A 27,372-nucleotide genomic window follows, 5' to 3' on the forward strand; every position below is an offset into this window, starting at 1 on the left:
CAATATATGAATACAATACATGCCACAGAACTTCAGAGATCCTAAAGTCCTTAGCTGTTTTCAGAAACAATTCCTCAATCCAATTTTGCCTCTGATTTTTTTGCTAGCAAAACTTTGGAAGTAGCATCTCAAAGAAAACCTGCCTTTAAGAGAAATACTGTACTTGAATAAAACCAAACCCTGCGTAGAATGGGATGTTGCACTGAAAGAAAGGAGGTGAAATTAAAAACCAAATAATAGATTATGCAACTAACTTCATTCCTGTTTTGCTAATTCATAGTCTAAGGAGGGCTTTGTTCCTTCCTAGTGCATCTTCTCTTGCAGTCAAATGAGTCCTTAATTTCCACTGTCAGACGTTAAGGGATGAAGACCTCAGTGTTGCTTCAAGGGAAAAAGAACTGAAGTGTGGGTGCAGAATTAATTACCTAAAATGCAACAAAACAAAGCAGAGTATTTGTGCAAAAAAAGTACTTTGTACATTGACTTTTTTCCTAAGTTTGCTTCAGTATAAAAAAAACCCTCTTCAATCCCACTAACGAAGCTTTATTTTGATTTATGACCCTTCACCACACTTCAGAGTTCCACATTTTTATTTATTCCAATTTGGTAAATCAATAATTCAGCCACCATTTTTGCAGCCCAAGACAAAGATGGGAGCTCCAATATATTAATCTTTAATAGACTGGGGTAGTTACTTTTATTCACGACAGGTGGTTTTTTTTCCCCTGTCTTCTACAGGCACAGTGCTTGTTTAACTGGCCTTGAGAATAAAACAGCCAAAAATAAGCCAGGTCACCTTCTATGGCAGTGCAGAGCATCCTGGCCTCCTTTTTGTTTGTTTGCTTGTTTGTTTTAAAATGTTGCTAAAATTACCTTCTTTTTAAAATAGGGACAAGCTACTCCAAAAGCCTCTCATTTCTTTTTTTCCCAGCTTCTAAGGACTGAAAGCAGCTTCCTAAAGCTGCTTCTGGATTCAAAACCCCAGAGTAAGCACACAGTAGTGGTACAGTAATCATTCAGAAAGCACAGAGACCTCTCTCAACCAGTTGCTTCATTAGTCATGTTGGGAAGAGGTGTGAGAGAGGCAAAGTCTGATGAGCTCTTCACTACACCAATCCAGGAGCCGACTCCATTGTTCCCTCAGTCTGTATCCTCATCATCTCTAGAACTACAGACCAGGAATTCCCAAACTCTGCTGTGCCTATCACTGCAAGGTGACAACAGAATTCTGCCTGGGCAAGTAAATACCTCTCCTGAATCTACACACACTGCCAAGCACCCCATCAATAAGGGAATACGCTAAGGAAACTTGGGAATCCCCACTGTGGATTAAAGAGTATACCAGGCATGTTTCTACCATACCTCCAGTGTGCATATTTACATGAAAATAGTTTTATCTGATTGCTACCAAGGTTGGCAATTTTGCTGTTTGGTTTCCACTGTATCAACTCCAGCTCCTACCAGATTGAGTACGACTGAAACTCTTCACCCCTGGGGTTACCCTTCTTTTCACTGTGAAAATTAATTAGCTCCATGATTGCTCTAAAAATCTGCATATTCTTCCTAAACCCAAATCCATCTCACTCTCCTTGATAGTTGCAGACCTAGCAGTAGCACAATGCATTTAGTAACACGTGGCCTCCTTTTTAAAAGCAAAACCACTACGGAGAGGCTTAAAACAAGGCAAGAGCACATACCAATTCCTGTTCATTGTAGTCTGCATACAAATTGTAAAGGAGAATTATTGCTTTTTAAGGATGAAAAGCTTTGGAAATACAGTAAACATCCTACAAGGTTCTAAATCTAATCAGCTAAAATTCTGTACATACTTTAATATTCAAACCTCTATTTGCTTACTCAAGATCAAATAATTTCATTTTCACATCTATTCATTAAACTCTTTATACTTCTACGGTCTAATGAATATTTAACAACTAAACAGGATCAAAACATGGGGAAAAGGTCCCATGGCAATGAACATTATTTCATTTGGCCAATGAATAGTGAACCCTGCTTTCTTGGCTGAAATTAAGGCACTAAGTGGCAGTGAAAGGATAAAGGAATGAAGTTTTTTTTTTCTCTACATTATCTGAAAAAAGACCAACATGACTTTTTTTTCTCTTTTAGGACGCCAGTAGAGTACATACCCATTGTGAATGACTCAGTAAGGCATTCTGTTGGCAAATTTAAAGAAAATGTTCTCCTGATTAGAGCCCATTACATTCATTGTCTGAGTGTGACTAGTGGCACTACTTAAGTGTTAACAAACTGGAGGGGGGGAAAAAAAAAAGCTACAAAGATGTCTGAAGACTTGAAAGGCACCAAAAAGAGAACAGCTCTGCAACTGCCAGTTCTACAAACAATTATGTAAGCTGTGTTTAACACTGCATATAAGTCTTTTCAATCAACAGTCTTTGTTGGCCAAGATAAAGTGTAGTAGCTCTTCATTTAAACTCTCAGTTAATCAAGTGCTAGTTTAGTAAGAAATTTATTTTCACGTATCAGAAAATAATTGCAGTGTCTAACACAACTACACTTAAAGCAAAACTAGTCTAGTATGCATTATGCATTATTCTGGTTAACACTGAAGCAAACCTGTATAAACAAAAGGGTTACCTCGAGATACATAGTTTACAATATGAAATCAACATATAAATGAATAGGATTTACTGAAAACAATGGAAAGTGTATTACAAAGATACATGTAACAATTTTAACCACAATATTTCCTCTGTGAAAAATACAACTATTAGTGAGATAAAATGTACAATTGAATTCTTTTTTTTTTCCAAAAGGAAAAAAAAAAAACACAGTATAAAGGAAAATATTTTTTTCTTCAAAACAGGGAAAATAGTTAAGGTCATTGTCTTTCATTACAATATAATTTGACACAAAAGCAGTCATAGGATTGCACCAACTCCATGTTCAGTCTCCTGAACATGACAATAGTAAAAGGAGTCCATAAAGCATAATGAAATTTCTGGATTTTATTATGGCAATATACGTATGCAGAAACTGATGTCACCCCGGCTCTGTTCACAAAATGTACAAAACTCTAAATTTGGTGGCCAGACATGTAAAAATTAGTTCACCCCAACGCTGACTTTTCTCTCGCTTAGTCAGGGATGGAAAAATCTGTAGTATTTTAGGTGTTGTTATCTGTTCAGCAATAAAAAAAAAAAGAAAAAGGTATATGTAGTGCATGCTTTATCACTTGTCAAAAACGTTTCTGAAAATAAAACTAAGTTATCCAATAGTTTACAAAATAGAAAATAACTCTTCAGGTTAAAAATGTGGTTAGGTTTTATGTTTAGTTCCATCTTCAAAGGACTGATTTCCTTGGCAGCATCACTTTTCCTTAGCACGAGCCAAGGCACAAAGTTCCATAAGGAGAAATAAAAATGGCTACGAACAAGAAGCAGTCTGGCATTGTAAAAGAAATCAGAGCCCCTCTCTCTGAGCCTTCTGTTCCATCAGGTTAGTGCCGTAGAAAAAAACCGGGAGATCTGGGATACACTTTCGTTAGGAGCATTTCTGCTGGACACGATTCAAAAGTTCACCAAACTTCTCGAAAAGATCCTCCACCCATTTGATGTTTTTCATGCACAGCTGCACAATCTCTTCCTGGCCTAGGTCTGCACTCGTCTTCTGAACAGAAGAAATCTATTTTAAAAAAAAAAAGAGAAGGAGGGGGAGAGAGAGATTCACACACACACACACACACACACACACACACACACACATATATTAGGCTGCCAGAATTTAAGAATTTTCATTTTTATAGGTCTGCAGTTAAAGACGAACCTTCTTTGGAAAAAAAAAATCCCCAACTCTACGCTTTAAAAACAAGAGGAAATGCCCCCCAAAATACATTTCTTAACAACCAAGCCAGAGCTCAACCCCTGTATTTCTGCTACCTAAAATATTTCCAGCAAGGATTTGCAGCAAAAATAAAGGAGTGGCACTCTAAGACAAAATAAACTCCTAGATCCGATGAGTTACACACACTGATAAAATTTGTTGCCTTTTTTTTTTTTTTGGATAACAGTGAAGAACAGTTTAGGGAATCACACAAACCTTGAAAGCCTCATATCTGAATGTTCTGAGCAGCAGTGCCCATTAGGGGCAATGTATGTGCTCAGTGTACCCTTTCATTTGCCATAAAGAATTAATCAAAATAGGAGGCCTCAATCCATACTCATCCATCAAGAAGATGAGGACAGTCCCTCTAGGTGGACTCAGTTCCCTCAATAAATTTCCTCAATGCATATAAAAGTAGCTCAATGGGAACAATTACTTACCTCTTCTTTACATGTTAGATATATGTGATATTTGTAATGATGGAGTGAGTGATACAAAGAATACAACTGTATTTTTTCTGGATCTACTGTAAACTCCTGCAAAAAGAACAATTATTTCATGTAAATTCATGTTATTTACCAAGAGATATTTCAGATATTTTCTTCTGTAAACAATTTTTTTCAACAATTCAGAAATTCAGTACTTCTTTCAAATAATTATTTCGACATATTTTGGCAAACTGTAATTTAATATATATCATAATTATCTCCTATCTCCACTTTCCATGTTGTTTTATCAAAATCAGGTTTGGGAATGCTTTCAGTTATCCTGAATGCACTGCAAGTCCAAAAGAGGCAAGACATCTCCTTCTCAAGAACTATTGCAAGAATTACCAAAGCTTAAATACATTTCTATCAAATTGATGGGTATCACTGCAAAAAGCACACACTTTATGCTTGAGAAGGCTGGTCTGTACTTACCTAATATGTTACTTTGACAAGACACATGAGTGTGAGCTACATTTACAGGTCATTTGTCGAGCCACTATTTACTACTGGGAGGTTAGTCAGCCTATGTGAGGCAGTACTCAGCCAAAATCTAGTAATAGTGTTCCCCAGGAATAATATGCATCTCCAGTTTTTACCACACTGCTTTTTAATGTTATTTTTTTTTTCAATTTTTTTTTTTTTTTGAGATACACAGCTTCATTCTGTCTTTGGAAACGAGGAAAGGAGCAATACAGAGCTCAATTTTTAATCTCAGATTTTACATTATTAACACTAATTTTTCACTTTTGATCTAGAAGCCATTGTATCATTTACTTCAGAGATTTTGCAGCAAGTCTAAGAAACTGTTATTACTGTGATCCACGCAGTGACTTCACCACAACTGCAATGTTGAAGGCAAAATGGTGTTGCTTCAACAACAGCCCAGAAGGCTGACAAACTATCTTCTGCAGATGAGTTAAAATAATGATTTAATGTACTGCTTTTAATGTTGGTTCTTAACATCCCTTTGTTACAGAAAAAGCACCTCACTCCAAGATTTTATATTTTGATAAACCTACCGGAACACCTAAACACATGAAGCAGCATTTTATATAATGTAAGTGTGGCTATCATTTTACAAGTCAGATGGTGGCAGCAACAAACCCCTTTGAAGACTCACCTGTGCTAATTTAGTGGTTGACTTAGAAGCCCTCAGTGTTTTTTTGTTGTAAGCTTTCCCATTCATTTTGATCTTAGACACAGACGTTCCTCCACATTTTGTCTTGGGGTCCCGAGTGATCACCGTCAGTTCAGGAAAGTTTTCCAAAGCATTCTTTAACAGAGCATATAAAGACAGAGGATTATGAAAAAAAATCAAGGATGGCCAGATTGATGACAAATCGACCATTTTTCTTTCAAAAGTTTAGAGTGCAGCCTGTTATGAAAAACTTGTCCTTCCACAAAGACCTGATGAAGTGTCTTTATCAGATCAAGCAACCATACAGTTTGGAAAGCGTGACCGCCTGTTCTTCACTACTATAATTTTTCAAGACCACAAGATCCCTTCATTGTGTGTCAAGATTATGCTCTCTGATTCTCCCACTAGAAAGAGAAAAAAAAAAAAAAGAAAAGCTCTACTGGGCAATTTCTACACAAGAATCTCCAAGGCAAAGTTACTTGAAGATCCTTAAGTATTTAATGCCTAGTCAGGCACAGGAAGTCTACCAACTCTAATGGGGATTGGATGCCTAAATATTCATAGCCTTTGTCCCATCTTTTGCAAATTGTAAACTAATTGCCTTTTATCATATCTGTAAGGTAGAAAAGCTTATGCACAGTGCATAAGCTTATGCACAAGTTTCAGACATATTAAGTCAGGGGAGGGAACTGCATTTCTACCAGCTTTAGTTCTATGTTATTGGCATGAGTCAATTTGAATACACCTTTGTTGTACAAATGCAGCATTATGTGAGCAGCTGCTTTCAAATAGTTCTGCTATGCCACATAATCTGGTCCTGAAAAAACAATGTTTCAAGTTAAATGAACGTGCTTGTATAATACTTAAGCACAAGGCAGAAAAAGAGGCACAGAGAAATATGTATCAATGCTTAAGGACTTAACTTGGACTACTGGGTTAAAATATGAAGTTGACTCAATTTTTCTATTCTGTTTTAACAAACAACACTAGAATTCAACAACCTCCCCTGCCTGTGATTTATTAGGTCTTTATATATATCTGTAATTTTTTCCTTTATTAAACAAACCTCTCAGCAAAAAGCTGTAAGATCTACAGCACAGAGGTAGCTGCACAGTGGTAGCAGTAACCCTGAGCAGCCAACCTGTCCATACCCAGGCTTCACTGCAGTGCTTTCAAACTGGTACAACTTCAACAGGTTTCAATTATTTAGTTTTTCTATCCACTGTAATAGCTTTTCTCAAGGTTGATTTTGAGTATCAAGGGGGCTCTGGCCACTTTTGCCTTCCCCTGGAGAATTCCCAAGAGCTGGAACAATTTACATTACCTAAATTACCTAAACCAGACAAGTTTGGATTGGAATGGAGAAGAAAATACTAGTGATTTCTGCATCTTTGAGAGCATGAGACCCAAAATGGTGATAATTATCTTCAAATGAAATTTGCACAATTCAGCTAGGATGCTTCACTTACTGAGCTTCAACTAAGGCAATGGTAATACTTCCTAAGTTTTTATAAAAACTATTTCACACAGGACACAATAAACTGTTAGAAGTATAAAATATGATACAGGCAAAACTATCAAACACTGGCTGCTAACTTCAGTGTCTGGTTTGTAATACAGTGATAATATATTCCACATTAACTGTGTCCAGTGGAAAACCAATATTAAATTTATCCATGCCTATCAACGCAGAATAGCAAAACCATTCCAACTGAATGATAACTGTGAAGGACAAATGATATTTTTCACTTATTGCTTTCTTCAGTGCCTCATTCAGCTCTAATATCTGAACTAGTTATTTGATCAAAGGTAGAATAGAAACAGATCTTCATTAATGAGCAAATTAACCCAGATCTTAAGGAGTATCAAACACATTTTCCTAACCAACACAAACACTTAAGATGACAAACAGGCATTTCATTTTTACCCAAAATATTGACCCAAGGATGGCACGAGTTGGTACCTTCATACCAAAGAAAAACATAAGAGGTTTTTTATCTTGCAGATGACATCCCAAGCAGATCCCTTCCTTACATCCATTAAATTCTTGCAGCTTATATGATGAAATACAGGCTTAAGTAAACTTTAGAGACATAATCTTTACATAATCTGCTTCTAAGTGAACACACAGCAAAGCTATTGCATTCATTATGAACTCCAACTGAATAAGCAGTTGTAATTACATACTGGTATTACAGAAAATTATATTAGCTTTTTTCCCTTAAACTGGGAACTCAGCTGCCTCTCACTTTTTGTGTACTGAGAATGTAACCAGAATTCTATAAATTTGTAGCCCACCTTAATTAGCCTGTGTTCTCTGCACAGACAGGTGAAAAAGAAGCAGCTATATTAATAACTATTAATACAAAATTCTCACCACAAAAGAAAAACAGAAATGGAGAGTTAGCACACGTTACCTTCTCTGGAGCTCTGTGTATGGTTTAAAAATACACAGCCCTCCCCATGCCTTCCTACTCTAAGGAGGAAGCCCCAAGAAATTCTGTTCAAGCAGGTACAAAGTGTTCAGCTGCTGGGAAAACAGCATAACTAACATTAAAAAAGTTCAAGAGTGGTGTGAATTACAGCTGTTTCACTGGTTGATGATGTTCTCATCCCTGAAACAATGTCACTTTATGGCCCACAAGACTTACCAGGAATGGGTTGGGGGGAAAGGGATCTCTCAAAGATTTCATGATGAAAAAAGCACAACTTTCAAGTCTGTCACTATCTCCCTCACCACTTAGCTCTCAAAAGCAAGCTCACAGCAGTACAAAGACACCACAATTCTCCAAGTGTCCCTGTACCTTGGGCAGCAAAAAGACAGGTAAAGACAGGCAAAAGAGCAAGTTTGGTCTGATGTGTTTATAGACAAACCTGCTTTACTCTTGTTGTTCTCAAAACTGTACCAAGAACAAATAATCGGTCTGATTACAGACATTGACAAAAGGGTGTCTTTTATTCCCAAGCGGGAGGACATGAGGAAATGACCTCAGGTTGTGCCAGGGGAGGTGTAGATTGGATATTAGGAAAAATTTCTACACCAAAAGGGTTATCAAGCACTGGCACAGGCTACCCAGGGAAGTGTTGAAGTCACCATCCCGGGAGGCATTTAAAACACGTGTAGATGTGGCACTTGGGGACAGGGTTTAGTGGTGGACTTGGCAGTGCTGGCTTAATGGTTGGACTTGACCATCTTAAAAGGTCTTTCCTAACCTAAATGATCCTACGAGCGAAAAAAACCCTTCATTCACTTCACTGCACTTGCAAAACCTGCGTTGTTGCTTGGAGGGTGGGTGGGAACAGTAGGAACCCCAGTGATTATCCTCCTGTTTACCTTCTCTCTACTGAGATGTTACGGCTTCTCTCTTCCCTGTCCACATCCAGACCTGTTTTTTTATTACCGCGTCAAAGTTGCTGTAATATGGGCTTGTTATCCACACTTTTCTCAACCTTCCATGCTGAAGATACATGAAAGAGCACACAAATGAGTTGTTCTTGAGTCCCTCTGTCCTGGTTTTAAACTCCTCTGATCATGTTCTCTACTTCAAAGAAGTTCAGACATCTGCTCCACAGCACAGCTATTTCATGTAAAAGTTTATTTTTAGGCAATACGATCGCTTAACCAAAAGCTCTAGAAGGACAGGAAACAGATTTGCTTTTGGCAAATTTGAGAAGCTTAAAAGAAAAAAAAAAATGCTTGAGAACGAACCAGAAAGCATGGGGAGTAAAACTAGAACTTTACCTTTGCAGTATCAACTCCTCCATCACAAAATGTTCTCCAAATGCCACATACAAGTACTACATTTATAGCATCTCTTTCAAATCCATATTCACTTCTGTTAAAAGTGTGCCTTCTGGGGTTTAAGTTGTGCCTGCACAGTATGCATTCAATGGCTTACTTATGACATGACTCTTAAAAATCCCAGAATTTGAAAGAGAATACCTTGAAAGCATGATCCAAGCGTAATTTGGGAAGCAGCCTTTTCCTATTGTCATTCAGCATACCATCAATTTTTCTCATGTGAGGCAAAAGTAGCTCATCTAAAAGACACATTAAAAACCCGCAGCAGTTGATTATTAAGAGATGCACAGTAACGAGGTCCATCTTCAATCTGTACTTTGACCCTTTATTACACAATGTGGACAGTAAAAAATAAAGCAATTTGCACATAAAGTAATTTCAAATGTGAGAGAAAGATCTTATTTTTTGGGCCAGCCCACTAAGCTGGTCTAGATATTATGCAGTTTAATTGCTGGCTGCATTCCTGCTCCTTCTCTGACTTTCTTTGCTCAAAGGAAAAATGAAGATAGAGCACTACAGAGCATAAATTTTAGAGACAATTTCACACCATTTCCTCCTAGATAGTTTCGTTGTTTTATGAAGATAAGTTTGTGGTTGTGACATTTGTTATTCCATTTTACAAGGGATGACCCTGCTGGCATTTATAACAACAGAAACTGAGGAAAGTGCTTACTGATAAAAGTTATCTGATAAACCACTGTGAATTGCACCATATACAGTTGAACATAGGCATGTGGCCATGAATGAAAATTTACAGCTCAGTATGGAGCCTTTTATCTCTAAAGCCAATTTCTTTGCTTTTAGTGGGACTACTGACATAATGCATGGGTCTGAAATCTTGAGGTAAGTGTGCACTGATGCACAATACGAGCAAACCAGGAATGGAAAGGACAGAAAACAGGTTTTTTTAAATACAGCCAAACAGAATACAGTACAAAACAACAGCCTGCAACTAAATAATACATGAAATAATTCCTCTTTTGAGATCTTTATACAGGAGTGTTTTCCTAAATTTTGAGAAATAGAAGTTTCCACTTGTATCCTGGAGTCTACTAGGGTAAATAAGTCCAAATATTTTGTCCTCAAAGAAAAAGTGTGTATTAATATAGTTTTCTTTAGCAACAATTTTAAAATTTCAGAGTTTGAAAAGCAGAATTTTTAATAGCAGCAAGAATGAAACTCTCTTAATTTTAAATAAATATTTGCTAAGGTTTAGAGTATAATAATGGCAGGAACAAAGAGCTCAGTTCTGACATTTACAGCACAAGTCTGATACAATAAAACAGACAAAACAGTATTTGCAAATTACTTTGATTATTCAAAGAGATAGTGCAAAAACATATATACACACACAAGTAATTTGTGTAGTGTTCTTCAGATGAGGTTATGTTACTAGAAGTTCAGTAGGCTTGTGGGTTTTTTCTTTTAGAAAACCCCAAAAACATTTGATTTACTGATTAATAACCTTAAAATCTAGTAAGAACATACAAATGTTAAACATACTGTACCATTGCTCTTTTCCAAGGCTTGCATTGTGTCGGGATCCAAGGCAATGCTAACAAGCAACTCCATGTAGCTCTTAAAAGTCTCTTTCATAGCTCTTGTGTTCAAAAAGCGAGTAACAAGGGGAGCTGGAGGTACAACCTCTGAAAATGAATCAGAAAAGAATGGATTTTTTCCCCTTGTCATCCTGCAAATATCTGTGTTTTTCAAAACTGAAGGCTTCTCTCTTAAAACACAAGTGACCCCTACTGGTACCCCAAGAGATTAAAACTCAGTGCAGTCAATTGTAATAAACTGCTTATCTGCCAAAAACAGAGGCAGACACCAAATATGCTACAAATGGTTTGGGTCCTTTTTTTTTTTAACTATCAGCATTTAGATTATAAATTTATGGAATTCAGACATTTTCCTATTCCTGTAGCTGAAAGTCTACAGAAAATGGAGAATGAATAACTTCAGTCAAGTCAAGTGCCATAAGTGCAGGTTTCACATCAATGCAAGTACATCCCAAAAATGCAGAATTTGGATTTGTCCAATAGAAAAAAAAATAAATTCCAGAGCTCAAATATCACTTAAGAGCCTGCATACCATCGAAGCCAATCCCACCTAATTCTTCAGCTCACGAAAAACATGTAAAACAAATTTTCCCAGGGAAGCAACATAGGGCATATTTGCGCTTATTCTGAGGCAGCTTTTGTTTTTTTCATAGACAGCAATTTCAAACATGCACATGGAGCAGTCATCACTTCTAGTCAGCATTCTGGAGCTTTTTATAGGCTCCATGTCTGGCACCAAGGTTTTCAGTAATTTAGCTATCAAGGCTGTTAAACTTCCTTGGATATACACATTTCTACGGATGACTATCATCACCAGGTGACTTGAGATTTTAAACATGGACAGTTGTACATATCAATGGTTACTTGGGCAAGTTGGCTTGAAAAATAGTATTTTAAAGGTGTTGTTCTCATAGAGGCAGTGTTCCAGTACACCAGTGGTAGCTTGTCTGTATTTAAAAGTAACCAAGATGCTTTGGAAATGCAGCAGTATAAAGCATGAGTAATACACAGCTTTGCTTCAAGCACACAGGAAACAAACCAAAAGGACCCTGCAAAATGCACTGTGTATTTGCTACCACAGGTGACCTCTACAAAAGACTGCAAACTTCAGAAAGTTCCCTTTCTGTCCTGGAGAATTCCTGCCAACATGGAATCTCAACGTTCCACGAATGTCTTAACAGCAAATCTGCTCAGCAGGCTCCATTTGAACAGCTGGCATTCAGACAAGCAATGGAGCAGCCAAAAAAAGTCAACTGTTTTTTCTCCTTGGGTTTTGAAAAAACAACAGTAGCATCTGAATTCTGCCCACATCTGCATGGAGACAAACATTGCAGGAATGTTATTTTTGACATGACACGCAGTTGCAATGGAAAATTAATGAAGAAACTCATTCTTGAGATGTATTAAAAAAATCAAATCAGATTCTCCTCTTACAATTGCACCCATCGTAGAAAGCAAGCAGTAAAAAGTATATTTATCTCACTGATAAATTACATGTAAGATAACCTCAATTATGCTCATATAGAAACAGCAAGCAAAAAGTTTTAAGAAACTCATTCTGCATGGCACTGTTAGATTTAAAGTTTACTTTCTGAGGCTAGTACAGAAAAATGTGCACGGTCAAACAATGCAATTTTGTAATACTCTTCTCAGTGAAGTTCAAACGGGCCCAGATGCCAGCAATGGTATCTCACTCACCATCCTCTTCGCTCTGGGCCTCAGGTGAAGAATCAGACTGGGAAGAGGAAAATTCTTCTTTCCACTTTTTCCTTTTCTTTGGTGGTGGTTCAGCCTTAACCTTTGGCTGTTTAGCTTTGGGTTTCACGGAAGAGACTTTTGTTGCTGTTGGTTTTGGTGTTGGTGGATCAGGGGGTTTGATGTTGCTGTTACTAGGTTTGCAATGAATAGTCCTGCAATATTACGAAGATGACAATAATTACCACACAAGATTTGGCATTAATAAAATAGCCATATTCTCATTTAAACACTGATTATATACACTTACTTCATTGTCAACTGTGAGAATTAGGTCATATACACTATACTACTATATTTTTGATATAATGCTTAACAATTATTCTCAGCTACCTATGATTAAATAATATTCCAACTTTATAACTAGATAAACAGGCACAGAAATTTTAAATTGCCCAATGTTTGTAGAGTTTATGAGCCAGAGGAGATTGGAGCTAATATTAAAATTGACTATTTAATGAAAAAAAAAATCAGACTTGACACACTTGAACAAATATTAGTAATCAATGAGATCTGAGGTTTGCTGACAAAGTGAATTTGGGATATTGTATCTGCACAAAGATGGGAGAGAAAATCATCCAGGTAGAAATGAAGGAAATGCAGGAACTTGAGGACTAGAATAAGAAACCAGAAAACTCCTCTCCTTTCTCTTCCCACCACTCACAACAGGAAAACAAACAGGAATATTAATCCTATAAATACAAAGTTATGTATTTTAGGACTAACACACCACAGTTTTGACAGCATGGCAAGGAATACAATTCTGGGAAGCACTAGGCAAGATTTTTGTCAAGATGGGAATGTTTTTCAATTTCTTAGTCTGGGACAAGCTTTCCATTCCTCTCATCAACAATCCTGAGTTATAACTCTTGTTTATTAAAATAGGTGTGTGCTTAATAGGAAAACAATATGGCAAAATGAAAAACAAATTGAAATAAAATACCTTGCTGACTGTACAGGCTTGATGCGTGGTTTTTTTGAGCATACTCTCACATATTCCTTTTTGTTTGCATTTTCAACAAACTTCACATACACTCGTTTGTATTTTGTTTTTGCATCGCCAAAATAGCCAAGATACTACAAGAAAAAAAACACAACAAAACCCACAAGTGTTTCAGTTCAATAAAATTAGTAGTTTAACAACTGAAAATGCCAATACCAAAGAAAAAAATTCATTTTAAAAAAAAGGGGTTACATACCAAATGGATATGCTATTCAACAGCATTTGTAATTTAAGAAAACTTCTCCATCAGATTTCTAGATAATATTTAAAATTAAGGAAAATAAGGCCAGAGGTACTTTGGGCTTCATTTTCTCCCCTTATTATATTCTCCACATGTGTTATCCCAAAAGGATTATCTGCCTGGCAAGAGGTTGCCTGTTGAAATTGTATCCTCCTCTATCATTCCTATTGGAGAAAGCAGTTGGTTCACGAGCCTGTTTCCACTGACTTTATTCTGGCTGGGAAAACTTGTTCCTTTATGCACCCTAAATGATACCAAAGAATCCACATTGGAAAGCAAAAACTCTGCCCATGAATATATTTAGAGAGAATTTGAGTCGGAGGAAGTCAAGAAATTGGTTGGGTTTTTTTTTTTCCTCCTCAAGGATGATTGCTAAGAATGTATGCCAGAATCTTATTTTATTTTGTTTCCTAGACTTCCATCAAGGAAATCAGCTCCCATGAGGCTTCACAAGGGATTTTTAAGACTCACACTATTAGTAGCAGCAAACTCTCTGTGTCCGTCTCGCACTTCAGGAACAAACTTTTGCAGTAAAGCCTTCTGTACTTTCCAGATAGCTGGAGGCTCCTTTCCTGTTTGCAAAGCAACCTGTAAGAACATAAAGTTATTTGCTCAAAACAGTGCTTATTTTTCTTCCTGAAATGTGTTTGTGGACTATATTTTTGAGGAAGTTAACCGGGATAAAGTTGAAATAGGTAATTTGAAATTTCAAACCCTCAGTCATCACATGCTGTTTGCATTGAGACAAGTTTGTAATTATTATCTTTAATGAGAATTCTCTATAAATCCTACACAAAATGACTAATTCAAATAAACTCTTTCTGGAAAAACATATAGTCATATTGGTCGTATTTGGTTACTTTTTCATGACTCTTCAACTAACTAAAATAAAACTGAAATTCAAAATATCTCCTAACACACTTTAATCCATTTTATAACTGACAAGGGAATATCTATTTGTTTTATGTGACAAAACTACATGAATTAATTTAAAACTGCAGCTCATAAGAGGATGAACACAGACAAATAATCAAAAGTATTACAAATTTTCCAAGACTAAGAATATTGCTGTCTATGATAGCCACCAAAGGAAAGGTAAACACACAGAAGAATTTAAAATGAATTAGCAACAAAACCAAACCAAACCAAGAAATCAAAGACAACAAGGAAATTCACATAAACTCATGTGAAGAGCTGGTTACTTATGGAAGCCATTTCTTGTTGGAATACCAAGCAGAATTTTTACCAAAAAAAAAAAAAGAAAAAAGAAGACAATCATGATCTTTTGTAAAAACCTAAAAGCCATTTCCTCAATACCTTACACTTGAAAGTCTAGTCCTATCTTCTTAACAAAAGAAAAAAAAAAAAAGAAAAAAAGGCAGTCAGCTGCCTGTGAAAAAATTTATGCTTTTGAATATTCAGACAGGTAATTCCAAGTTCTAACAGAGGTTACCAGCAAGCAGATTTACTTTACTGTGTCTGTAGCATAAAATGGGTCATGTACATTCAAAACACATTGGCAATCTGCACCAGAAAGATCCCTTTAAGGCATTTTGGCAGCAATCAGGGAATATTAGAATAGAAACAGAAAACTAACATGCAGCCTCTCCCCTCTCGGTAGTTTGTCGAGGCTAAATTCACACGCAGGATTTTTTCATGATGTGTTTTTTCCCCCCCCCCAGCAAATATTCAGATTACCTTTAGTGTCTCTATATCTTCAATCTTCACTACAAATTCATCACGTTCTCTGTACATGCCCTCTCCTCCACTGTCCATGTTCTCCTCGTCAGTACACCCTTCTATTGCCACAGTCTCCTGCGTTTTTGCCAATTGTTCTGTAGTCACAGCATCCTGCTGAGCTGCTTTTAAGGGGTCAGCTGGATTCACTTTCTCCTGCACATTGCCTACAGGGGCAGTTGTCTGGGGAGATTCCTGCTTTATTACAGCAGTAGTGGTGGTGGCAGCAGCAGTGACAACTGTCCCTTTCTCAGTTTCTGAAGGAAAAAAATCCATATTTTAGTTAAACAAATTATCAAGGTTTAGCAATGTCAAATGGGAACTAGAGTTTTCTTCTTTTCTGTTACAATATATATTAAAAGCAACTATTCTAGGAAAAACACCTGTTCTAGGAGTTAAAATAGAAGCAGTATCTTGGCCACAACTAAACCTCAAACAAAACCAAAAATACTGTGGCTAAATACCTCTGTTTGTATTAAACTGCTGCATCTGTCAGCATCTGGGATTAACAAAGATGAATGCTTTAGAAAACAACTTGACAGTTACAGACAGATCACCAGGAAATACTGTTGAACTTTGTGGCAATAAGCAAGCACAACAGTAAAGGTCACAACACTGAATCTTGTTTCCAGTCTGCTGATAAGTCAAGTCTTTTTAAACTGGATTACAGAAAGAGAAACACACATGGAATAGGAAAACATTTTCTGAATGACTTTTGGACATTTACCATTCACATCTTATGACAATGTAACTGGAAGTTCCAGATAAAAACTTTGGCAACATCCTAATGGCTTTTAATATTAACAGAGGTGAGCAATGAGAACTGATGATACAAAACAAAGAAGGGAAAGAACATTCTTCTCCTCCTCTATTCCAAAGAGCCAAAGGAAAGTCCCATCTTTCAAAATTATTATTCTTTCCCACCTGAAAAAAATTAGAATCCTTTTAAGATATTACTTTATAATCTTCTTTATAGTCTTCTATACATATTAATTTTAAGACTGACTTGCTGACCTAAAAGAAATCAAGTTATATTTTCTATAAGACAATTACTAATCACTTAGGAAACTTAAAATAACCATTTTACAGCTTTGTTACAATCACTGCTAATTGTTGACTTTTTCACTTGAAAAATTATAAAAAGGATAACGTAACATATTTTAACAAAAGTGACTCCAAACAAAAGATTTCCATGTCAAATTAATGTGTCAATACAAAAGCTATATACTGAATATGTGAAGATTCATTAAATCAATTCAGTAAAATAGTTAAGCCATGAAATACGTTCTTCTGGATATATCACATCATATTATTGCAAATATGCTCCATTTCTTTGTTCAGTGAAAGCTATGCCAGCTTTAATTAGACACAGCATTATTAGTTCCCCCAGTATAGTTACACATTCTTCAGAACAGCAGATAAAGACACATGTGCTATTTAATACTATCAACAAAAGACTGGGTTTTAGTATTTGTCTTTTTATACTTATTGGCAAAAACAGACGAAAGAGGGAATTATTTGAAAGCCTGCAAAACACCAGCAAGTAAGAAAGATGTCATTACTAAGCACCTTGTACAACGTATGAACAATCTTGTACATAACAAATCAGGAAGGTGAATTCAAGAAATGGGTGGTATAAATATTACAACCTTGTGGATAATAAAGAAAGTATAGTAATACTGGAAAAGAAATTACTGCAAATAAAACACTAATGAAAATCCCCACCTAACAAAAAAACCCTTTGAAATGTTTCCTCTGGATGTTGTAGGCAGAAATGGCTTATTAAAATTAACAAACTTCAGCAAGAGGCTCACACCATGGCACTGTCCACATTTTGGCTTTTGGGGAAGAAAAACAGTCACTGATTGCTTGTTTAAAATACATATTCAACTGGAAGACACAGGAGGAACTTCATCTTCTGTAACAGACTTTCCAAAATGCACGAACTTAACAATTACATAGAAGAATACAGAATAGTAATTAATATAAAGTATTGCTTAGCATATCATGTATTCTGCAATATTCTCCCAGTATCTTAGGTCTGATTATTACAATTTAAGTTCAGTTTTGCTATGTATTTTTCAGTAAGTCACATCACTCCTAGATAAAAGAAAAAAATCTCCCTCTCTTCTTTAATCTAAAAAGGGAAACCATTACTTAATTCTATCTTGTTAAGAATCAGCCTATGGGTCACAGGTCCCAAGTCCTGAGAAAAGATAAAGGAATGTTTCATTTTCTCCCTGTAATTATTTTGGAAGACAATGGTATTTCTCCTGAATTAGTACAGTTATGGGATTGGCTGGATAGTTTCTAATTGCTTACCAGAGGAAAAAATAAACTTGACTGAAAAGGTCTATCTAGGCAAAAACATGTTGTATATTGAAAATACCTCAAAACAAACAGATGTAACACAAATGAAACTGAAAAGTGTGTGGAAAACTACCCACTACTGTGATCAGTGGTTGCTGCCTGCCCCTCCCTGCCCAAAACAATCCTTCCCAGATTTTGTTCTTTTGCTAGCAATGTATTATCAACATGGAGCTGCACCACCCCTGATTACTATGGCTGAAATCAAACTCAAATGACTCCCACCTTGGACATGCCCAGTCAAAACAGTGCTCAGTTTACAAGTGCAAAAGTTGGTTCATAAACATATTTTGTGCAACGTTATCATCACAGAAAGTGCATGTTTAACTCTACCTAGGAAGAGCTTAATGCCTGCTGATGGTAATTATTAATATGTTCTCTTGCTTGAGTTGTTTAAAAATAGGTTTAGAACCTCTGACATGACGGTTTGTTGAGGTTTCCAGATGAAAATCATGTTTAGCATTCTAAGCCAGAAATGAGGATAACACATGCATTATTCCAACTCCAGGCTAAAATAGCTTTTTGGCATTAGAAGAATCCTACTTAAGTAACATGAAAAATTTTATTTACATATTTTCTACTTGTGGAAAACACTAGTTCAGTCCATAGTAATACACCTTTTGAACAAAACTCTTAATTATGGCCAAAACCAAAACAAATCAAAACCTTTACCTGAAGACAGCTAAAATTTTTCATTTTTTCCCCCCCATCAGCTACAGAAATCTCCTTCAACATACACACTTGTAGTAACCATTTTACCTGATCTGATCTTTCTATCAGATGTGTCATCCAGGGCTGACAATGCAGTAGAGATGCTCTTCTGAAGATCATGGTTACCACCCACGGAATCATCTTCATCAGAAGAAAACGAAGGCAACGTTTCTAAATTTTTCTTGAGTTCTTCATCAGCTTTTTTGGTCGGACTTTCTCCACTAACCTCAGGAGCTACAGGTGTTGCTGCTGCTGCTGGCTGAGGCTTTGCAGAGGACTGTAGGCAAGGGGCACGAACTACCTGTGTGACTGGTCGCCTAGTCCTGTTTGGCATTCGCACAGCTGGAGTGGAAAACTGTTGCCTAGGCCCCGACTTTAGAAAGTCTAAAAAAGATGCAATAAATCCTGTTTTGACTTCGGGCTGTTTTTCTTCAACTTCTTTAATTTTTTGCCTCATTCTTTCCTGATGTTGGTAAGTATCATAACAACTTTCAGAAACAGGAGAGGAGTACGTGAAACATGAGTCATTTCCTCTCGAATTCTGACGTTTACACTGCCCGCTTCTTTTCACCTGTTTCTGAATTGCACTGTCATCTTCTGCAGCATTTTTGTTTTGGCTTTTTCCTTTGCTTTTTTTCTTCTGAAGGTTCCCTTGAGCTAAATCTTGGCATTCTTCTTCAGTTCTATTAATGGCTCCATCTCCACTTTGGGGCACAGATAGCGGCTGCAACGGAACCTTTGACTGGTTACTTGCTAATGTACCATCATCACCACCCACACTAAAATCATTCTCTGAAGCAGCACTTTCTTCACTTAGGCTCCTACCACTTGAAACAAACTCTGTGTCTCTTGCATTCAGTGTACCATCAACAGAAGCATCATTATCTTCTTCAGATTCGTGACTGATGCTGGATTGTTTCTTAACTCGAACAGCCCCTTGCTCCTGCTCTTCCTGACCAGGACCAAGGGTGGGAGAGGTCATTCTTGTTGGTACATTTTGATCAGAAGTTTCAATGTGCTGTTGATCCAGGTTCACAGTTTTTGTCTGTATTGCTGACACTGGTGTAAGATTTAGAGTAATCTGGCCCCCATTCAGAGAAATATTATTTCTGCTTGCTGGCTTCCCAACTACAGTAGGTGAGGCACTGAAAACAGAAGACACATGTCTTACATCCAGTGATCGGAACTGTGCTTTAGACTCCTCACTGTTTTCAACAGTCTGGATTTCCTCTTCATTAGAAGCTGATTTGGCAAAGTCAGATGGAGTCACTCCACAGGCTGCTGCTGTTGCTGCTAAGATGTCATCCACATTGGATAATATATTCCTCTCATCACTGAGAAGTATAGATTCTGGGAAACATATTGAACTAAGAGAAACAAACTGATTCTTTGAATCATGTTGATTTGTCTGAGTAAAATGATCTTTTGCTGTCAGATGTTGCTGTAGTGGTTTTGCAGACTCAGAAATGTCCATTTTCATTACTTCTGAATTCTGACTATGAAGCTGCTGCTGAGAATGACCCCCGTTACTCTGAATAATATGACCATCCATCTGAAGGAAGGGATGTGTCACCTGTTGAGGACTCTGTATTCTTTGCACTTGCGGCGATGCCTTTGCCTGTCCCAAACCTGACTGCAGTATCGACTGGTGAAGGATCTGCAAGTCACAGGTTGACTCCAGCAGTACCTGTGCACTGGGCAGACACAGCTGATGGCCGTGTCTTAGAGCGTGAGATTGGACCTGCGGTGGAGTACTAATGACTTGGCCCTGCTGTTCTGGAGTCTTACTTTCGTGTACCTTATGCATCAGAGAATGTTGCTGGTTCAGCTCCTTAGCGCTCACAGTCCCTTGTGTTGTTCGCATTAAATTCGCCGTCTTTTTCATGTCGTGGCTCAGGCTGGTGATATGGCCAATGTGTTGGGAGAGCTGCTCCACAGAACTGACCATTCTCTCATCTTTTTTTGTTCCCTGAAGAGTAAGTCCAACAACTTGATCTTCAAGGCGAGAGTTACTTCTGATCACGCTTTGAGAGTATCTGTCATTTGCTTTTGAGACCCTATAGGTTGCATCCTGAGCATTGATTTCCTCCTCAGTTAGGCTTTGAGTGGAAGGTTCAAGGGTAGCTTGCTGTTGCAATGCCTGCATCTCCTGCATTGACAACTCCTCCTCCTGTTTGGATGAGGCGTACAGGTTAGAGTCAGACTTCCTCTTAACATAGGCCTTTGTTTCTGAGGAAGGCCTGCTGTTCTGCAGCGTCTGTGAATGAGCTGGGGATGCAAAAGGAGACTGGACAGATGGCAAAAACTTTTGAGACTGTGGAGAGGAGGATTCTTGCGACTGAGAGTTCTGAGAAGAATGCAAAGAAATATAGTTTTGATTAGGACTCGAGGCTGGAAGAGTTTGTACCCGAGGAGAGGCATTAAAGGAAAGAGAAGGTGATGTTAATGTTAAAGACTGCCCTGAAGAATAGGTTTCTGAAGGACTAACGGCTGATAAAACTTGTGATTGAGATGAAAAATTAACTTGGGACTGGGTAACTGGAGATAAACCCTGAGAGTGACTAGAAGAGTAGCTCTGAGACTGGCTGACTGAAGCAAGTTCCCTCAATTGCCCAGAGTAGTTCTCATTTGGAACTGAGGTCAACACCTGTTCCTCTGAGGAGTAACTTAGAGTCTGACTATCAGAAGTAATAGTTTGGGATTGCCCAGAAAAAGTCAATGTTTTATACAGGGAGGGCAGCTTCTCAACCTTGCTGGATGAGAAATCCTGTGAGTGACTGACAGGTGGCACATGCTGAGCCTGGCAGGAAACATAGTTTTGGGACTGACTGACTGACAAGAGGCTCGGGAGCTGTGCTGTAGAATAGATCTGTGCTTGGCCTGTAATGACAGAACTCTGGTTCTGTGCAGTTTTGGCATAGCTTTGTGTCTGCACAGTGGGAGCTACACTTTGAGGTTTGGGGGTCTTTGTCGACCCTGGAGGCTGCTTCATGGAACAGTTTTTCACTTTTGCTGTGGAAGCAGATGGAAAACCAGGTGACGGAATTGCAGATGTGTACGACTGAGCAAGTTCCACCGTGACTTGAGAAGTCTTCTGCTGCGGTCCTCCATTGCTCACCTGAGTAACATCTCCAACCGGACTGCAGGACAACGCCGAGTGCCTGGAGGTATCCTGAAAATTGACCCCAGTGGTACTCGTCAGATAGCTGTGTAAGGAATGCTGGGAAACAGTCAGCTGGGGCTGAACAGACTGAGTGCTTGAAGGCCGCTGATGGTGTTTAATGACACTACATTCTCGCTGAAGCGCTCTGTCGATCGACGCGGTGGAACCGGTAAAGGCAGACGTGCTGTACGCCTGAGACACCTGCTGGGCTCCTCCAAGGGTCGAAGGCAACAAACTAAACTGAGGTTGCAAGAGATGGGGCGCGGATTCTTGAGCGGAGCGATAGGTTGATGACTGGGGTGGGATGCTGGTACTTAACACAGAACCGCCCAGGCGCTCGAATGTCAAAGCGGTGGGGACAGTGCCTTGCGAGGTTTTAATCTGTAATAAAGGATCATGGGTAGTTAAGAGACCGTTTGATGTAGCACTGAAAGTAGTATCTTGAAGAGTAAGAGAAGGGGTAGTAGCAAAGTTTCTAGTGCTGAAAGTGTTGGGATGCTGATACGCTGATAAAGCAGATGTTGGTGGAAATGTTCCAGAGGTTGGCAAAGCTCCAGTAACAAACAGTTCTGTGGCTGTTGAGGAATGCATACCTGGAAAAAAACAAAAACAAAACAAGAAGGAAAAAAGAGCATAAGGGAGCTTTACAAGTTACAGCACTCTGCATTTCTGTAAGTCATTTCACTGTAAGCTCTTACAGCGTTTACAAATATAACGTTCTTCAGAATCACCACCCTTTAAACTAAAAAACTGTACCAAGTGAGGCACTTATTATGGGCAATTTTTAAAATGGAAGTGCAGGTTTTTCTAAGAATTCCAAACTCTATACCTGCAGTGAATTGTCGGGGGGAAAATCTCATATCCTTAAGGTGCAGATTGTTTATGAAAAAATTGTACAAGATTAATTCTGCTTTGAAACTGTAGGTTCTTTATTAGTTTTTATTTCAGTTTAAGAAGTTCACAGTGAACTGATCAAAAGCCTCGAACACATTCAATATACAGTAAAAACACAAAATTATGCCTTACCAATTGTAATATAGACACAGTTAAAGGAGCAATCCCATCTCCTGCATTTACCCTCAGCAGTACTTTTATAACTCACTTTATGGGAAACATTTCAGAGCTTACAGTGAAATAGCTAATGGTCTATACACTTTGCATTTAATTTTCTTAAAGGAGTGTTCTGACTTTCAATACAAGCAATAAATATGATTTGTATGCTGTCCAAAGTGAGAGTCCAAAATATCCATAGACAGCAACTATGTGCACAGTGCAACAGCAACCATCCGACTGAAAAGTATAATATTACTTATTTGCATCCAGCCATGGGTATGACATCCTGGCTCAAACAGGATTTCTCAACAGAATATACTACTCCAGCTGAAATAGGAGTCTGAAATTCCCTTGCAAGCTTTCAGGTTCACACCAGTGATCCACATCATTCAGAGCTTTTCACCCAGTAACTTGCAGGTATTGGTGAAGTTTGTGTGCTATTTCCAAAGTCTATGAAAAAAAAAAAAGTGAAGAATACAAGTTTATTCCCAGAGAGGTTTAAAATTCTTGTAAAGGAATGAATTTCCACTGGGAAATTTACTCAGGTATGCAAATCAGATAAAAATAAAATCTCTGGTATAATTTGACTTTTTTCAATTCTTCTCCCATACTTAAAACAGATTTTAGCTTTGGATCATCTAAGAATAAATAAAAAAAACCTCTCAGCAAATGAAGCTTGTTTTGAAAAAAACCCTTCAGTTAAAAAAAATATTTAATTTTAAAATACATTAAGTTCTCTTAAACTGGTTGCAACTTAATCATACAATTGCTTTTGAAGGTTCAGGTGAAGCTGAGAAATAAATTCTTTGTTTCTCCCTTTCAGTTCAAGACAACTGATATGAAGAGATGTGATAGTGAAGGAATGCCAAGGTATTTTTCATTAGTCAACAATAAGGTCTTTCTGAGCAAGAAGGCATAAACAGTGTTTTAATGCACATTTTTTTCCCCTAATCTAAAAAACTGCAACATCATGTACAACTGGGTTCTCTTTCACTAACACAAGGGTAGGGCCATCCAGAAGCAGCAAAGAACAGGAAGAATTTATACCTATTTTAACTGCAAATGTTAGTTTCTCATCTAACCTGTATTTTCTCTTTCTCTTCCATAAATCAAGACCCTTCCTACTATGCAGGTAATTTCTTAAACCAGACAAGAACCGGTCACAAAAGCACTAATATAGAACTGCTAGGTTTTATATTTTTACTTTTGTTGAGGGGCAGACAAAAGGTATGGCAAAGGTAGTAAATTTTGTGCACAGACACACCTCCACTACCCTAAGAAATCAAAACACTGATAACACAACTCACAGACCAAAGGAACACTTGGTGGGACAATGTAACACACTGTTCCTCCCTTTCCCCCAAAATCCACAGCCAAAGGGTTTGGAGAAAAACCCCGAAGTAAGAAACCCTCCTAAAGAAAGGTCACCTTGAAGAGCAAAGAGCTCTTGTTTTCCCTCATCAAAAAAAAAGTCTGCACAAGACAAAGCTCTCAGAAGACATATGGGGGGATTGAGGGTTACAGAAAAGCAGCAAAAGTATTAAAAGGACAACAGAAAGCTCAGAGAACTGGTAATATTGAAAAATGGGCTTACTGATGAGTTCTTAGTTATGAGTACTGAGAAGTCTCTCAATCACTGGTACCAACATCAAACCCGACCCACAGCATGTGTCCCCATTCTTCACAATTCACTGCTAGGCAGCTGCAATGGAGAAAATGCTAGGACGAAGAGAGAAAAAGGTTTCTTCCCAGCTGACATTCTGGTGTGAGGATGGGTCATCACAACTCTAAACACCACTGATTTATAGTAAGATTTTTTGGCAGATTAACAGTGTGCATCTTCATCTGTGCTGCCACATATCTGCTTTTGTCACTGGTGAGTAAAAAGCCACGTTCTCTACCCTCAACTTTTTTGAGTAGTTCTTCACAGAATGCAGCTGCACATTATTTCTCTTAACAGAACGAGTGCAAACTGTCAACAAAAGGACTGTCCCACTCTTCCTACCTTGTGCCTCCTCCCCAGATCAGAACAATCATACAGCTGCACTGAGACACGGATCAGCTTGCTGATACAGAGGAAAACCATCCCACCAGAGGAAAAAAAAAAAACCACTCAAACATCTTCTGTCAGCAGTGAATGGACCTGATTCACTGCACAGCTGCACAATCACTCCACAAGATTAACCATAACTTGAAGCAACTCACAGATGCAGTTGCAACACTTATCTTGGTGTGACTGCCTTTAGTAAGCTCCAAATATGCAGTTTCCTGCTCTGCACAGAAGGCCTGACAGATGGGGGAGGTTTATAGAAGGCAGTCAGTCTGCCAGAAGAGATGGCACGTTTGTTTAGCTGCAGATTAGATCACTTATTTCTGTGTGACATGTGTCTCAGACCTTTCTGAGAACACCTTGCCCATTACTTCTGTGTACAAAGGGGCCAAAGTTATCCAACAGGCTTTTAGTAGTAATATCACAGAAGAACTATCATAGGGAACAGAGTCTGAGAACGAAAGGTCAGCTAGGATGTACAGGTAGTGTACCTGAACATGCTTATGATGATACTGAGACTAATCCCAAACAAAGTTGGGAGAATAAATTTGACTCATTAGACATCCTATGCATCTAAATTCCTTCCAAACAATCAGAACTTCTGCTCATATAATTCTTCTGCTAATATAATTTCACTGATTGTAGTATTCTTAAATATCGAGGTGTAAAACAGGTAGAAAACATGCAGCCTTTTCAGTCAGTAGGGACATTTTTGTTTCAAATTCTCCCAGACATTCAATATAATCATGACAGTTTTATTTCAAGAGGAAATTTTCACCTGTCTGCCAGGAAGGAGCCCTGAATTGTGGTAAAAGGGTAGATCCTGAAGAGACTGCTTGAGCAGTACGAGACTCGATAGCAGAGAGAAAATTCATAACTGAAGAAGTTTCCTTAGTGTTACTTCCAGCACTGTGCATACTGGTATCAAATATTCCTGAAAGACCTGGATGATGGTGGAGGTAAATGAAACAAAACAGACAATTCAGATTAAATTCCAAGAAGCTCAATCAAATAGCAAGGATATACATTCATCATTTAAAAAAAAGGAAATATGTTATGAAACATTAGCATTGTTATTAAAGTACATTGATTTTTCTGGGTTTAACTCTTATACACTGCTACAACTGTAAATTGGAACTATTAAATGTATGTCAAATATCATGCTTCAAACAATATTTAGGTACACCCCTAAAATTCTCCCTTCATCTGAAGATTCACTGTTCTATTTTCACATTCAGAATTCCTCCTGAAATGGGTTCAGCTTCTCTGTATCATCCTTTGTGCCCTTTGGGCAGGTTGTAGCAGTTTGGACACCTCTGTGGGACAGGGCACATGAAAAGGAGTTTTGGTAGCATTCCACAAACACCATGATGTGTTTCCCACTGCTCAGACCTTTCAATAGCAGGGGGCTCAATGGAAAGCACTGGAGAGATCCAGAGCTGTGAGCAACTGAGATTATGTCCAGACTGCAGTTCTGACCCTCCCTTGTCCTGATCAAGGACCTGGCCAAGAGACTCCAGACTCCAGTCAGCACATGACCTCAAACATTTTTCTTCAAAACTGGGTTGCAAAGGGAATGTGAAAGGTCTTCTCCGGTCATGGAAACAGGGTATGATCAGGATCAGGATCAAAGAGAGATCCTGGTGCAGATGTAACACAGCCTACCCCATTGCTACACAGAAAATAAATTGTAACATTCCCCCAGCACTGTCTTTGCACATGGAAGTACCAGCAGTAGCAAGTCCCAACTCGCATCAGCTTTGCTGTTTGCTCTGGTCTAGAACTGGCAGGATTGCTGCTGCTGCCTTTGAGGTATGTTTAATGTTTGGTCCTCATGCATAGGCCCAGTCCTGAAAAGCTGCATTTTAAAGAACAAATGCAGTTTCTTCAAAAGCCAACAAGTTCCTAAGCCTAACCTCCCTCTTATTACTTATGACATTTTGATAAAAGCTAACAACTGTTAACTTTCTGCCACAAACTCAGGTTTTCTAATACCACTGGCTACCACCTGCAGGACAAACTCCCTCTGATTATAAAATCCATCAACTTGAATCTAAATTACTTAACAGTTGGGGTTTGTTTTTCTCTGTAGCTATTTAAGCAGTATTCTCATGACATGGAGAGTTACCAGTAGGATGTTGTGTAGCAGAGTATCCAGGAAGCTGATGAGAAGCTGTGTATGTCTGTCTGTGAAGGTCTGTTTCTGAATGTGATGAATGTCCTCCTCCATAGCTTAAGCTAAGGGAGAAATGAAACATTATTAACAAAAATATACAGCTGCAGAACCAAAGATCAATTATGAAATTCCAATCGCAAGCCAAAAAGTTGCAGAAATAAAGGAGGGATGTAGTTGTGCCACGATATCACTAAAAATGTTAAGCAGATAAAAAAAAGTATGATGAAACCTGACAAGCCAAAGGGGGAGGAGAAAAAAAAAAACAACC

General features: G+C 38.0%; 1 protein-coding gene across 1 annotated transcript; it reads right to left on the reverse strand.

Annotated features, from left to right (window-relative positions):
- Nucleotides 1-522: 522 nt before the first annotated feature.
- Nucleotides 523-27,202, reverse strand: QSER1 (glutamine and serine rich 1). Its single transcript, XM_018081809.2, has 12 exons — nt 27,057-27,202; nt 25,707-25,871; nt 18,711-22,418; nt 15,546-15,841; nt 14,319-14,435; nt 13,547-13,680; nt 12,547-12,758; nt 10,798-10,935; nt 9,431-9,528; nt 5,470-5,622; nt 4,302-4,397; nt 523-3,663 (listed from the first exon to the last, which is right to left on the reverse strand). Exons 1-12 carry the CDS (start codon nt 27,184-27,186, stop codon nt 3,523-3,525), a joined length of 5,388 nt encoding a protein of 1,795 aa, XP_017937298.1. The 5' UTR covers nt 27,187-27,202; the 3' UTR covers nt 523-3,522.
- Between the last annotated feature and the right edge of the window lie 170 nt (nt 27,203-27,372).

Source organism: Manacus vitellinus, unplaced genomic scaffold (assembly GCF_001715985.3).
Source record: "Manacus vitellinus isolate BGI_N305 unplaced genomic scaffold, ASM171598v3 scaffold_57_pilon, whole genome shotgun sequence".
NCBI classification, from domain to species: domain Eukaryota; kingdom Metazoa; phylum Chordata; class Aves; order Passeriformes; family Pipridae; genus Manacus; species Manacus vitellinus.

Excerpts from the sequence above, each read along its gene's own strand:
- QSER1 (XM_018081809.2), bottom strand. The coding sequence starts at position 27,186 with ATGTTTCATTTCTCCCTTAGCTTAAGCTATGGAGGAGGACATTCATCA. Across the intron at positions 9,529-10,797 it reads AGCCTTGGAAAAGAGCAATG|ATGAGCTACTTTTGCCTCAC; the intron begins GTACAGTATGTT and ends TGTGTCTTTTAG. Across the intron at positions 3,664-4,301 it reads ATCTAACATGTAAAGAAGAG|ATTTCTTCTGTTCAGAAGAC; the intron begins GTAAGTAATTGT and ends TTTTTAAAATAG.